General features: G+C 35.1%; 2 protein-coding genes across 2 annotated transcripts in view; one reads left to right on the top strand and one right to left on the bottom strand.

Moving 5' to 3' along the window:
* The window catches only part of PRG4 (proteoglycan 4), a 15,811-nt gene extending 10,039 nt beyond the window's left edge, over positions 1 to 5,772 (top strand). Inside the window, exons 6-12 of the mRNA XM_012647835.1 lie at positions 10 to 1,479; positions 2,099 to 2,176; positions 2,962 to 3,098; positions 3,380 to 3,536; positions 3,989 to 4,186; positions 4,647 to 4,772; positions 5,582 to 5,772. Coding sequence (XP_012503289.1) covers positions 10 to 1,479; positions 2,099 to 2,176; positions 2,962 to 3,098; positions 3,380 to 3,536; positions 3,989 to 4,186; positions 4,647 to 4,772; positions 5,582 to 5,679 — 2,264 coding nt within the window. The 3' untranslated portion in view covers positions 5,680 to 5,772. The remainder of the gene's footprint in view (positions 1 to 9; positions 1,480 to 2,098; positions 2,177 to 2,961; positions 3,099 to 3,379; positions 3,537 to 3,988; positions 4,187 to 4,646; positions 4,773 to 5,581) is intronic.
* Positions 5,773 to 5,848: 76 nt separating this feature from the next.
* Positions 5,849 to 14,310, bottom strand: part of TPR (translocated promoter region, nuclear basket protein) — a 63,837-nt gene continuing 55,375 nt past the window's right edge. Inside the window, exons 47-53 of the mRNA XM_012647834.1 lie at positions 14,216 to 14,307; positions 11,829 to 11,935; positions 10,511 to 10,606; positions 10,215 to 10,371; positions 8,388 to 8,506; positions 6,575 to 6,670; positions 5,849 to 6,010 (exon numbers count right to left, since the gene is read on the bottom strand). Of these exons, the coding sequence (XP_012503288.1) occupies positions 5,955 to 6,010; positions 6,575 to 6,670; positions 8,388 to 8,506; positions 10,215 to 10,371; positions 10,511 to 10,606; positions 11,829 to 11,935; positions 14,216 to 14,307 (723 nt within the window). The 3' untranslated portion in view covers positions 5,849 to 5,954. The remainder of the gene's footprint in view (positions 6,011 to 6,574; positions 6,671 to 8,387; positions 8,507 to 10,214; positions 10,372 to 10,510; positions 10,607 to 11,828; positions 11,936 to 14,215; positions 14,308 to 14,310) is intronic.

Raw genomic sequence — 14,310 nt, 5'->3', positions numbered from 1 at the left:
CCAAGGAGCCTGCACCCACCACCCCCAAGGAGCAACCTCCCACTACCACCAAGGAGCCTGCACCTACCACCGCCAAGGAACAACCTCCCACCACCCCCAAGGAGTCTGCACCCACCACCCCCAAGAAGCCTGTACCCACTACCAAGGACCCTGAACCTCCCACTCCCAAGGAGTCTACACCCGTCACTCCCAAGGAACCAGCTCCCACCACCCCCAAGGAGCCTGCACCCACCACCATCAAGGAGCCCACACCTACTACCCCCAAGAAGCCTATATCCATCACCCCTAAAGACCCTGTACCTACCACCACCAAGGAACCCTCACCTACTACCCCCAAGGAGCCTGCACCTACCATCCCCAAGGAACCTGCTCCTACCATCCCCAAGGACCCTGCATTTACCACCCCCAAGGAACCTGCTCCTACCACCCCCAAAGAGCCTGCACCTACCACCCCCAAGGAGCCCATACCTACCACCCCCAAGGATCCTGTTCCAGATACCCCCAAGAAGCCCATACCCACCACCCCCAAGGAACCTGCACCCACCACTCCCAAGGCACTGGCTCCTACCACCCCCAAGGAGCCTGCTCCAACTACTCCTGAGACACCTGCTCCAACCACCTCAGAGGCTTCTACTTCAACTACCACCATGGAGCCTCCCACTACCCCCGAGATCCCTCCTGAATCAACTCCTGAGTTCTCCGCAGGACCGACACCAAAGCCTCCTGAAAACAGTCCCAAGAATCCTGCTGTACCTACAACTAAGACTCCTGAAGTGACCAAACCCAAAATGACTACAACAGCTCAAGACAAGACACCAGAAAAAGACATACATACTGTGCCCGAAATTACAACAGCTGTACCTAAGATTACAACAAAAGAGACAGAAACTACAAGAGAAGAAACAACTGAATCCAAAACAAGTACAACCACACAGCTAACATCTACCACAACTCAAGATACCGCATCAATCAAAATTACTACTCTTAAAGCAACAACTCTTGCACCCAAAGTAACTACTGCAACAAAAAAGACAACTACTACAACTGAGACTATGAAAAAACCCGAAGAAACAGCTAAACCAAAAGATACAACTACTAATTCTAAAGCGACAACTCCTAAACCCCAAAAGCCAACTAAAGCACCCAAAAAGCCCACTTCTACCAAAAAACCGAGACCAACAGCTAGAGTGAGAAAACCAAAGACAACGCCAACTCCTCCAAAGATGACTACAACAATGCCTGAATTGAACCCCACATCTTTAGCAGAAAGCAGGCTCCAAACCGCCACCAGCCCTAACCAAGCTCCAAACTCAGAAATAGTTGAAGTATATCCAGAGAATGAAGATGCAGATGGTGCTGAAGGAGAAAAACTTCACCTGATACCCAGGCCCCCGGTGTTAGTTCCTATAGTTATTCCGGGCATTGATTACTCAGTGAGAGGACCCAATCAAGGCATTGTCATCAACCCTATGCTTTCAGGTAATAAGAATCACTTTCATTTTTAAAACTAGTAATGTTAATTTACATCTATCTTAACCAGAATGCCCTGATTTTGGATCACTCTACTAAGACATATTACCTAGAACCCAGACCTTATTAACTTGTGAAGTTTTACAGTTCCCCTGTAGGTCAGAAGAAGAACAATCATAGTAAGCTTATTCAGTCTTTAGGAAACTGAGTAATAATCTAGGGCTAGGAATTTAGTGTATCTGTGTCTGCAAGAAGCAGAGATGGTACTATCAAAAAAATTTGTAGTATTCTTCTCGAAACCAACCCAAAGGGCAATCAGAACTGAAAAATGGAATTGCACATTGAGTTCATACATCCAATAAATGTCATTTACCTGAAGATCAAGGTAACCTGGCCCATTTCAATTCATAATAATTTATTTTATATATATTTTTGAATAGTATCACCTTTAAGTACAAGGGAATTATGAAGTATATCACTTCTTTCACCTCTGAAATGCAAACATCTCAAACTGTGCCCTTCAAGATTTTAGAACAGGGTAAACAGGAAGTGGAACCCTGTGGGAGGACTTGAAAAGAACATACTTTTCTCATTCAGCTCTATCTTTGTTTTATTGTTAATTTGTCAGACGAGACCAATTTATGCAACGGCAAGCCAGTAGATGGACTGACTACTTTGCGCAATGGGACATTAGTTGCATTCCGAGGTGATGTATACATTTCTCTTTCTTCCCACCATTTTGTTTTGGCATTTATGAGAACCAAAGCCATGGAAGAGTTTGGGCCGAGCTTTCTGGAGGGGGACCTGATTGATAAATTGACCTCACACAATGACAACCTGAGAGTAATAACCGAAATATTGGATTAGCAAATTAGACAAATTAAAGTAACCAAAGACCCTAAATTGATACTACAGAGGTTTTTCTCCTACTGTTAGGATTTAAAAGGTAGTTCAAATTTTAATTTCATATCAAATGAAATGATATAAGAATTTGTATTCCCTGTTTTATTTTATTTGAAAGTATTACCTAAGTTGTGATGTGTTCAAGAGTGTTACATTCTCTGTGGGAGAGTAACAGGAGAAAAGCCGTTATTTCATGTTAATTTTCTACTAGTCCAGTCTTCTTAAAATATATTTAGATTACATCTGAAAAAATGCTCACACAGTAAATACTCTGAAGAGATTTTCGTAGTCATTAAGTTGTAACTCCTTAATTCTAAAAGAAAAAGCCAAAAGGCTCTTTCTAGATAAAAACTGGAAAACTAAGATATCTCAAAGGTTATGCTAGATAGATTTCTCTGGACTTGAGAAATACCTACTCTCAGAAATGTTCAAATACTACCTTTTGTAACTGCCTAAACTTCCAGTCATACAATGCATAATATAATCCGTTTTTCTTTATAATAACCATTTAAAATTTTTTCATTTTGGTTTCTTTTGGAATTGGTTTAATATCCAGCTTATAGGTTGATGTCTCTCTTTAAATTTTAGGTCATTATTTCTGGATGCTGAGTCCATTCAGTCCCCCACCTCCAGCTCGCAGAATTACTGAAGTTTGGGGTATTCCTTCCCCCATTGATACTGTTTTTACTAGATGCAACTGTGAAGGAAAAACTTTCTTCTTTAAGGTAACAAAAATATCTTTATGAGAGAAGTCAGCAAACAGTAGTTGCATTGTTTATTACGACAACATAAATCACTTTACCTTCCAATTCAGAAGTGTTTTCACATTTTAATGAATTACTCTATAATCAAAATTTAATCATAAATACTTAATTTGATAACATTAATGGTCAACATATTACAACATTTAAATAACGTTAACACTTTCTTCCTACACTTAAATCTAAAAATGAGTTACTAACCTTTTTCAAAGCTGTTAACATCATTTTCTCTTTTAAATGATCAGGATTCTCAGTACTGGCGTTTCACCAATGATGTAAAAGATGCAGGGTATCCCAAGCAAATTGTGAAAGGATTTGGAGGACTAAATGGGAAAATAGTGGCAGCTCTTTCAATAGCTAAATACAAGAACAGGCCTGAATCTGTGTATTTTTTCAAGAGAGGTATGTGTTACATAATTGACTAAATTACAAAACTTTTAAAGAATTGATTTTTATTTAATTTTTTCATGTATTACTGGGTTTACTGTCAAAAGATATCTTTAATGGCTGGAATCAAATATTTTCAATGAAAAAATCAAAATTGAAGGTTGGAATAAGTATTTAGATCTCTTGACATGTTCATCTGAGTTTTCAGGTCACTGATGGAATGTCATCGTTTACCTTCAATTAAAGTTAAATATATAACTGCAATTTGTTGCATTTATGCATTCGGCAAGTATTTCAGGGTAATTATTTTTAATACCCTTGATTAATAGCCATTATTAATATCTAGACATATTTTATGAAAAACAAGAAAATATTGATCATTTTTTTCCACTTTGTAAAAGTTCTTTTCTATTTGAGAGGGTTAAAATCAATTTTCATATTCTATGTGACTTTCTCACACATAACAGGGGGCAGCATTCAGCAGTACACTTATAAACAGGAACCTGTCAGTAAGTGCCCTGGAAGAAGGCCTGCTATAAATTATCCAGTGTACGGAGAAACGACACAGGTTAGGAGACGTCGCTTTGAGCGGGCTATAGGACCTTCTCAAATACACACCATCAGAATTCACTATTCACCAGTCAGAGTTCCTTATCAAGACAAAGGTAAGATTTTTATTGTGTTAAAAATTCTTAAACATAAAGTATATGTAATATAGTTTCTTATAGAGTAAGGCTTATTAAATATAAATACTGACCAAATAGCCCTAATAATTTAAGATTATTTATGCAAAACACATCAAGTTGCCTTACTAAATAAACAGAGCAATACTTTTTCTTTGTGGGTAAGGAAAGCAGTTTATTCAGGTTTGTTAATTGTAACAAATACTATTTATCAAGCACTTCTTACCAAGAACATTATATACAAATCTGTAGCCCTCAACAGTTCTAAAAGGTAGCTCTCAGTGCTGTATCAGAGGGCAAAAACTGAAGCACTGAAGTTAAATAACTTACCCAAGGAACAGCTACTAAGTGAATAAACTGAGATTAAAACCCAGGTCTGTCTGGCTCTTTCCAAGATACTATATTGCCTTTTGATACCTTTTATTAAAAATGTCATCTGCAGGTTTCCTTCATAATGAAGTTAAAGTGAGCACACTGTGGAGAGGATTTCCAACTATGGTTACCTCAGCTATATCATTACCCAATATCAGAAAACCTGACGGCTACGACTATTATGCCTTTTCTAAGGGTAAGTCATCACAGTGTAACTTTGATAGCTTCTTGAGGAGGTGATATCACTTGTGAAAATCTGAATATAATCGCAGCAAAAACACCAACTGTGCAATGGTGACCGAAAGTGAGAATTTAAACTATATATTTTTCTAATTGCTGTGAAAAAGAAAGGTTTTTTTAGGTTTTTGCTTGAATTTCAATTAAACTGAATGGTCTTGCCATTTGATTCTGCTCTAACCTTCATGAAATTATAATAAAACATCCAACTACTTGAGTAAAACTGCTACTGAAAACAGTATTTTACTTCTATCATCTGTGGCATTTAATAGATACCTTGTACGCCACAAAATTTTATTGATTTGCATCAATACACAGTCTATGAGATCAGAAAGAAGTTCCTGAGAAATTAATTTTATTAATTAAATTGTATTATCCAGACATTTTTTTTTCAAAAGTCCAGCAATCTAAGTTATTCTTCCTGTGATTCCATAATATGAATGGCATCAGAATGTACTGTTAAAAAAGGATAAACTCAAGTGAATTATTTTTCAGACTAATTCAGTTATTTTTTCAATGCTTACTTCAAAAAGGACAGTTGAACCAAATTTTACTGGAAGGTGTTGAAAGGTCAAAAAAGCTGCAAGGTAGAAAGTTCAAAGCAATTGTTTTTTTTTTTTCAGTTCAAATTAATTAATAAAAACATTTCTGATATTAAAATCTGATATTAAACAGTATCTTTGAGCATAATAATCAACACAAATTATTTTTGAGTTTCGAGTGTTCTATTTTCCTTTTAATTAAAAAAATGATTTCTCTTCCATTTAGATCAATACTATGACATCGATGTGCCTAGCAGAACAGCACGAGCGATTACTACTCGGTCTGGGCAGACCCTATCCAAAGTCTGGTACAACTGTCCTTAAACTGATGGGCAAAGGAAGAGTCAACTAATTAAAATGAAGAAAATAAACTTTGACACTGAAATACATTTTATTAATAAAGAATGTTGAGATAAGCATACCAATTTAAATATAAAAATGTTTGTAAATGCGACAATCATTACACTAAAACAGATGACAATCTTATTCAGTAAGAATGTTGAGATAAGCATACCAATTTAAATATAAAAATGTTTGTAAATGCGACAATCATTACACTAAAACAGACGACAATCTTATTCAGTTATTTTATAGAGCATTTAATTAATATTTCCTCTATTTATTCCTCCTCTACCTCCCATTGCATGGCTCACACCTGTAAGAGAAAAAAATAGAATAAAATTGAATGCGTCTTTAAGACAGCTCAAAAACTAGGTTATTCACTTACTCTAGTAAGTTCTTTGAGAGATTATTTTCAATGTGAAATATCTAGGCACTGTGGATATGAAACAGATATTCCACATTCTTAATGGAAATCATTACAACAATCAGATTGTTAAAATTTTAAATTCTTTTTACTAACTAAAACAAAGTCATAAATTTCATTCTGTTGTATAAAAAATATTTAACAATACAATGACAATAGGTAGAGATATAACAAATGAATATAGCACTATAACACTTTAGATTTTCCAAATCTTAATTTGGATTTAAGAAATCAATATATAAACTATAAATACATATTTATTATATACCTATGGTATATAAATCTGTCTACAAGAAGCTTACAAATTAGTAAATATCACATGTTCCACATATAATTATTTAATCAATCCTTGGAATATTTGAAAAATTAAATGGGAAGCTTAAGGATTAGAAAACATGTTTCATTTATTACTATCCCACATTCTATTATGTAATCAGTACATTAGAAATTTACCTCTCTGTCTGTTAAACTGACGACCACGGACACCTTGTCTCAATGTTGTCTGAAGTCTTACTCGTCTGAAAGGCTTTGGTTGACTACTGCTAGTATCTAAGAAAAACATTAAGATACAAGAAAAGCAAGTTAAAACAAGAAGCGCTTATAATGACACAAACTAATTACTAAATGAATGTATCAATAACATGTAGACATGTCCATTTACATTCAATATTGTTTTTTTTTTAACAATGAGAACACATTTAACAAACCGAAAGAGGGTAAATGGTGGAAAAAAAATCCTTATTTGAAAAAAAAAGTGCCTCACTTTTTTCATTCATTCACTCAACCAATTTAATAAATATTTACACGGTGACTACTCATGTATCAGACATGGTGCTAGGTGCTGGGAAATACAATGTAAAACAAATTATCAGGTCCCTTAGCAAATAGCCCAATACAACAGAACATGAATCATATCTGATACTTTTGTTTTGGACACTCCAAATCTAATCATTAGCAAATCCTACAGGCTCAAATTTAAATATACATTCCAAATCTGACCACTTGTCACAATCTTAACTCTACCATCTGCCTAAGCCATCACCATCTTTACCTTGAGTTACCGTAATAGCCTCTAAACCTTTTCCTTGTTTCTGTCCATTACTTATTTTTCATCTCTTCTTTACACAGCAGCCAAACCATACTGTTAAGCCTTTAAGTCAGATCATGTCATTACTCTGCTTGAAACCCTCCAATAGCCTCCTACACCCATGAAAGCCAAGGCAATTACAATGATCTATTTGATCTATCTTCTCCCACCGCCAACTTTTCATCTGAAGGTTCCATGGTAGAGTTTGAGAATCATTACTGTAAACAATTTAAAATGAAAATAATCAGAGTGAATAACTGAGTACTGTATTTCCTCAATAATAAAGGTAATTTCCTGCCTAAAAATTTTGAGATAGATAAGCTAGTATGGTATATTGTTTAAGAGTAGAGTCTCTGGAGCCAAACTTCATTTTGCATCTTGGCTTGTCCATTATTTACTAGTTATTTGACCTTGAAGATGTTATTCTCCCTTTCTGCACCTCAGTCTCAACATCTATAAAATAGGGATGAGTATCTACCACACTGAGTTGTGAGAATCAAAAGAGTAAATATACGTAAAGGGCTTAGAATATTGCCTGATACACAGAAAGTGCTCAAAAAATGCTAGCTGTTATTATATAAAAGAATAACTTTTATTACAGGAAACATATATAATATCTTTTTAAGAAAAATTAACTTCAAATTTGAAAAGCCAAACTCTGAAACTGGTTACCTCAGTAAACTGCAAACATTTTTTTGAAGCAACAGAGCTTCTACCCTTCAGCCCTCCACATCAAACCTCATGCAGGACCCCAGTATGTTGAACAACCAAAAATAGAGCTGCTCTGGGTTCAAACAGAGGCAAGACGCCTGGCGTACTTACCCCTCCTTAGCTTCCCTCCCCATATGCTCATCCCCTCCAACCCCGGTAGTACCTCTAAGAGACCCAAGAACTCTACTGAACAGTATGTTGAGAACCACTTGTCTAGATGAAACATTAAGAACTATTCTTTTGGGATGGATCTACCATATCCGTATTTCTGGTATCACCATCAGAATATTCTTAGAATAGTGACTTCAGTATAAACCAAGTTCCCTTTAATTGCAAAGTTTCCCTTCTAAATAAAGCACTTTAAAGTACAGAAAAAAAAGGACATGGATTTGTTACTAATATAACAAATGTTTTCGCAAACAAATTTGATGTATCAAATTTTTACTGTAGTCAAGAGCAGGAACTTACCTACAGAGGAGCTGGAAGGAGGATCCTGGCTGGTCGAAGGGAGATCTGACTCGTCAGATACCTGAACAGGCTCTTCTTCCTGCTGGCTGTCAATTTCTAGGCCTGCTTCTGAACTAATACTAAGGAAAACAAAAATTGATTAGAAAATACAAAACTGATTCTAGAATGTATCCTAAATTATTTCCAAACTCTTTTTGATCTCGTTTATCACTTAAATCATCCAAAACGCCCCTTAAACTAAAAATTGCAGACTCTGATATTGGTAACCATACATATTTTTTAAAGGGGCACGGAAGAAAAGAGGTCAAGTTATTTTTTCCTCATTCCTTTTCTCACCAGGACATGTTCCAATCTGAGTTTTTGTTTTTCCTCTTTTTTTGTTTCCCTCTTTCCTTTTGACAAGGATTCCACATTCTTGACATTCACAGGAAATATACTGTCCAGATTGTCATAAATTCCAAAACTTTTTAGGAGAACAGAGTATTACAATAATTCAAATTAGTCACACTACTAATAGTATACCAGTAACTCCCCATGGGCTTCTAGCCCAGTTGAGACAGGCTTTGGGTATGTGAAACTCGTGGCTCAATGGTTACAACTCCAGCCTTCTTCCACTCCAGAAGCAAGTGAGGGAGATAGTATGAGAATAACATGAATCTGCTCCAGGTTTTTTATTCATTCGCAAACTTCAGTGGTTCTTAGTAATAATTTACCTGAGCAGTATCTCTCAGGACTATAGGCTGAAGTTGAGAAGTGCTGGTGAAATGTAAAGAGCCTGGGGCCAGAGTCAGGGTTTCAAATCCAGTCTGAGCTGGTTGCCAATAGTATAGCCTAAGCAAGTTATTTTAACATGCTGTGAGCCTGAGGTTTTTCACTTGTATAATGGAGATGATACTTTGCAGTGATAGTGTATGAGAGTTAGATATGACATATATAAAGTGATCTGCATACATGGTATGAAATTAATGGCAGCTAATATTCTCAACAGGGTCTTTCACTTCTCCCATTAAGCAGCACTGTGTTAAAGAGTAACAATAGACCTGCTTTTTTCCTTATATACTAGAGTTGGCCTATAATTCCTGTAAGAAAATGTTGCTAAGTAAAATAAAGTTCTTGAGTTCTACCTGGGAAATCTGGGTTCTACTTCTGGCTTCTGATCATGAGGTGGTCTAATTTTTTCATCTTATAAAGAATTAGGTTCCATCTTGAAAGTTAAATTTCTGTAAGATCACTGTCCAATGGCTCTTTCCATTAAATTACACCATTTCCTTTGACTTATTAAAAAGTCCAGAGGACTTGTCACAAAATACTTTTGCTAAACTTTATAACTGATGTGTTAAAAAATGTAGTCATGTCTTGAAAACTACTAGAAAAATCTAATTTTTATGAAGCCAGTATTTCAGGCATCAAAGTCTAAATGCACACAAATAAAGAATGAGGATCCCTTGAGAGCCCACTGCTAAATGGAAAGTGAGTCATTTCCTAATATTCCTAATTTTCACAGAGAGGCTTCTTTCTTAGGGAAAAGTTCAAGCAGCTATGTTAATGGAAAGGTACCAATACTTTTAAAGAAATACTCTGATCTAGAATGTATCATACAATTTTCATGGAGATAGTAGTTTTAAAAATTATTTATCTTCTATACTAATCTTCAAGTTCTAAAATATATTATTATATGCAAAATAGTCTTTCAAAGCATATGGTTTGGCTTATTATTTTTTGGTGGGATGCTATTGAAAGTGAGCTCAACAGATTTTTCCCAGCTAAAGGAAAACAAATATAAAATCCAATGAGTTTAAAGCAGGCAAAAATTGTAAAATAAATTACCCTTCGGATTCTGCCTCCACAAATACTTCATCTCCATCATCACCTGTTGCTGTTTCATTTGTTGTAGACAAAGTGCCAGTGGATGTTGTCACCATTGGAACAGACTGAGAGGCATGCTCTGAAGCATCAGAGGTGGTACTCTCAGTAAATACAGTCACTTTAAAAGGAAAAAACAATAAAAAAATTAAAACTAACTTTGTGGATTATAACATTTTTAGCCAGAAGATATTTTATAGGTTTCCATTTTACTTTCATAATTAAGACACGAAATTTGCTAATCTGCCTTCGACACCTACCTGGGGCTGCTACTTGTAGAGGAGTAGTGGGAACACTTCGGCCACCTGACTCTTCTTCATGCGCAAGGAAGAGGGGTGTTTCATACATTCCTAAACCTAAAGACAATTCTGAATATTAATGAATGACTGAAAGAACATAAAATTGTCAATATGTCAGGTATCTGAAAGAAAAACATTAATTAGTGGAGACACACAATTTTGCTGAAGCCTGCAATTTAATTATTCCATCAAGCAAAAATCAATCTCTCAAATTTTAAATACAATTTAAACATACCCTTTAAATTCCTTCACACTAATTAAAGTACCTTTAAAAAATTAGCTAAAATTCTCTTAATGGTTTCGTACAAGGTAACTTCACTGAGTATCCAACTATGATCAAAGTACTATATTAGTACCTATTCCTCACCAAAACTGCAAGGTATTTATTATCCCCCTTTTGCTAATGAAACTTAAGTTCAAGGAGGTTAATTACCTCTTCCCAAGGTTACAAAGTTAGTAAGTGGTAGCATTCTGATTTAAGCCTAGATCTGACTCCCAAGTCTAGGAAATTGTCCTAACATACAAAGTCACATAACACTTCAAATGTATAAAGTCAATTTCTAATTTCTTATCAGTAGAGAGGCCTGTAGTGTTAGAACTAACATCCTAAACAACCAGGTGTCACATTAAATAAGTTTTAAGAGGGCTGCAGATTAATCTTTTGGGCTTACTATTAAAGTAGTATGCATTTTATATTTACTTACAAAATGCCAGACAGCTTCCTAGAAATAAAGTGGGCTATATGAATCCCAACTGAAGATTAAAAGGTAAAAAATTCCACAAACAGCATAATTCATATGCAGAAAACCAACTACTTCTATTACTTAATTTAGGGGTCATTTTATTCCATATATTTTGAATATTTTTTTGTTAAGTAGTTTTAATAGAAAAAATATAACTAATCTTATACTTTCACCCAGGAATGTTACAAGTGTCAAACCGTAAACAGGTAATACCTATGTATGTTTACTGCTTCATTATATATTTCTGAATACTTACTTCATGTATGATACTATACTAGGAGCCAGAAGAGATACAAAACTAAAAACCAGTCCTTATGCTCAAAGAAATGATAACTTTGTTGGGAAGATAAGATTTATACGTAAGGCAATGCTTAATAAGTATATTATAGCTTTCTGTATAAATTAGCAAAGGGATTATTTAAATATCAACTTTTAAAATATTTATATTTGCTCTTTTCTTAAAATTTAAAATCGCAATAGCTTATTACTGAATACATACAAATCCAGGAAATCTAAGGGTTTGTTTAGCTATTTACCTCCTTGAGAAGCAAGCTGGCCAAGATCAGAATGACTAGAACTTGTCTGTGGCATATCTTCAGGTGGCCCAAACCGGAATCTAGGAACACCAGCAACCTGTGGGGAACTAAATGGAAAAAAATTAGTTTAAGATGAAACTTACAAAGTTACCTTGTTTAAACCACAAAGGTGGAAAGACTACAGGAAGAAGGAAGAATGAGCATCAACAAATTGGAAAGGATGTAGATTGAAAATAAAGTCAATAAAGGGTATTTTACTTATAAAATACTCAAAATATCAGCTATTAATGAATTTAGTAATATACGAATAACCTGTGATTTATATATAAATATCTTTTAGCTCTCCTGAACTATGCCTCACATTTCTTGAATCTGTTACATATTGCCACATATATATATTGAAAACAACACAAACTCAACAAGAAACATAAAAAGAGTTAGAACGAAGTCATGAGACAAAGTTTTATCTTAGTTTTCACTATTGAGTCATCAAAAAATCAAGTCACCTGTCTGGCCTATTAAGAAGAGTTCACTAGCTGGCTCCCAAGATTTAGAAAAATTCTCTAAAATTAGACAGCTAAAAATTTGGTTTCCCCCTTATCCTAACAACATTGTCATTTATTTTTCTGGCCACAATCCAGAACAAAAAACTCAGAATTATTTCTTCCTTTGCCCACTCTGTACCCTATCTTTCTTAGGTAGCCAGTTATTAATACTTAAGGATTATACTTCTATAATACCTCTTGAATCTATTTTCTTTCCTAACATTATTGCTTTAGTTAAGGCCCTTCTCTTTCAGGTGGATTGTTAAACTTGTCTCCACACAGTTATCCTCCCATGGAAGAACCTTGAACTCTCCTGAGCTAGCCCTCAAGCTTCCTATCTGGACCAAAATCTTGAGTAGCTCCAAGGCACTTAAGGCTGCCTGTTGACAAGGCCTCATCCTACTTTTTCAGTCTTATCTTTGTTAGTTAATCAGATTATACCTCAATATCTGAAATAAAAAAGGCGAAGCTGAATTTATTGCTTTTTATAATAGGAGAAATCTCTGTCGGTCAGGCACATTCTCTCCAAGAGGACTGTTATTCTTACACAGGATTTTTAGGGAACATGGGGTTGAGGGACTGGTGACTATTAAAGGCTTTAGAGTTTGGCATCTGTAGAAGCACGTTTATTTGGGTGAAAATGCTGTTGATTGGCTGATACTCGGAAGCATGTTTATTGAAGTCTCTTCCTGATTGCTGACTTTCGGAAAGGAGGAGCTCACACTGATTGGTTGGCTTGCAAAAGCGTTTTAGCTGAGATATACTGTAGTTAACTGAGTGCATTTAAAACTGGTTCTGACTGCCATGTTACCATAGGTACGGAACAATTAACCTTTTCCCAAGTTTGTGGAAACTTTTTAATTCTGATCTTCAAGTACATCTTGCTATATAAATAACAGTTCAGCCACAATTAAACATATATACTTCCATGTGGAAAGCCTTTTAATTTTTCAAGAGGAGTGGTATAGCATAACAGTTAACATAAATTCTAGAGCCAGACTAACTGGTTTGAAACCAAAAAACTGCTACTTCCTGGCAGTCTGTCCTCTGACAAATTAGTTAACATCTCTGTGCTTCAGGATCCTCATCTGTAAAATGGCAATGAAAACAGTGTCTACTCTCATAATTATGAGGATAAAATAAGCTGATGCATAAAAATGCTCAATAAATGTTAGTTATTCTTTTCCAAGACTCAGTTCAATGTCCTCTCCATTAAGTTTTCTCAGATTCTTTCCCCCTAATTGTTGGAATAAATTACTTCCTCATTTCTATTAACAGAGCTTACTGCTTATGCCTTTAGTCTTCTAGATTGTTGAAGTTATAGTTTGTTGTTCACATGCTTAGATTTCACAATATTATCCATTACAATCACTATAATTAGCAACACCTTGATCAACACCTATATAGCATATATTATGTGTCAGGTAATACCTTAAACATGTTAACACAAATTAATTCATTTAATTCTCACAACTTATAAAGTAGGAACTACTGTATTATTATTTCCACTTTTTAAATGAGTATACTCAGGATCAGAGAACCTAAGGAACTTGCTGCTAGTAAGCAGTGGAGCTATGTTTCAAACACAGGCATTCTGACTTCAGTGATCACAGTCTTAATCATTGTTATATTGTTTTTTAATTAAAAATTCTCGATATAAGCAATTATATTTCATTCACCTCTGTATAATTTTCCCCAACACTACATCCTCAACCCTCCTATCCCAAGTGCTTATTAGTACACAGCAGAGAAGGGCTCAACAAATGAGTTGATCAAATGATAAATTAACAGGGAAACAGTATTTGGTTAGTGACAAAATATGTTTCTATTTCATTAACTTACTGAATTGCTTCAGCAAATCCATCAGTGCGATGTGGCACCACAAGAGTTGGTGTACTTGGAACTGTTCTGTCTTCATCATCAAAAAAATGCTGCTG

Source organism: Propithecus coquereli, unplaced genomic scaffold, assembly GCF_000956105.1.
Source record: "Propithecus coquereli isolate 6110/MARCELLA unplaced genomic scaffold, Pcoq_1.0 Scaffold270, whole genome shotgun sequence".
Classification (NCBI taxonomy): Eukaryota; Metazoa; Chordata; class Mammalia; order Primates; family Indriidae; genus Propithecus; species Propithecus coquereli.
Note: the sequence above shows the minus strand (reverse complement) of the source record. Positions and strands in the feature narration are given on the sequence as shown.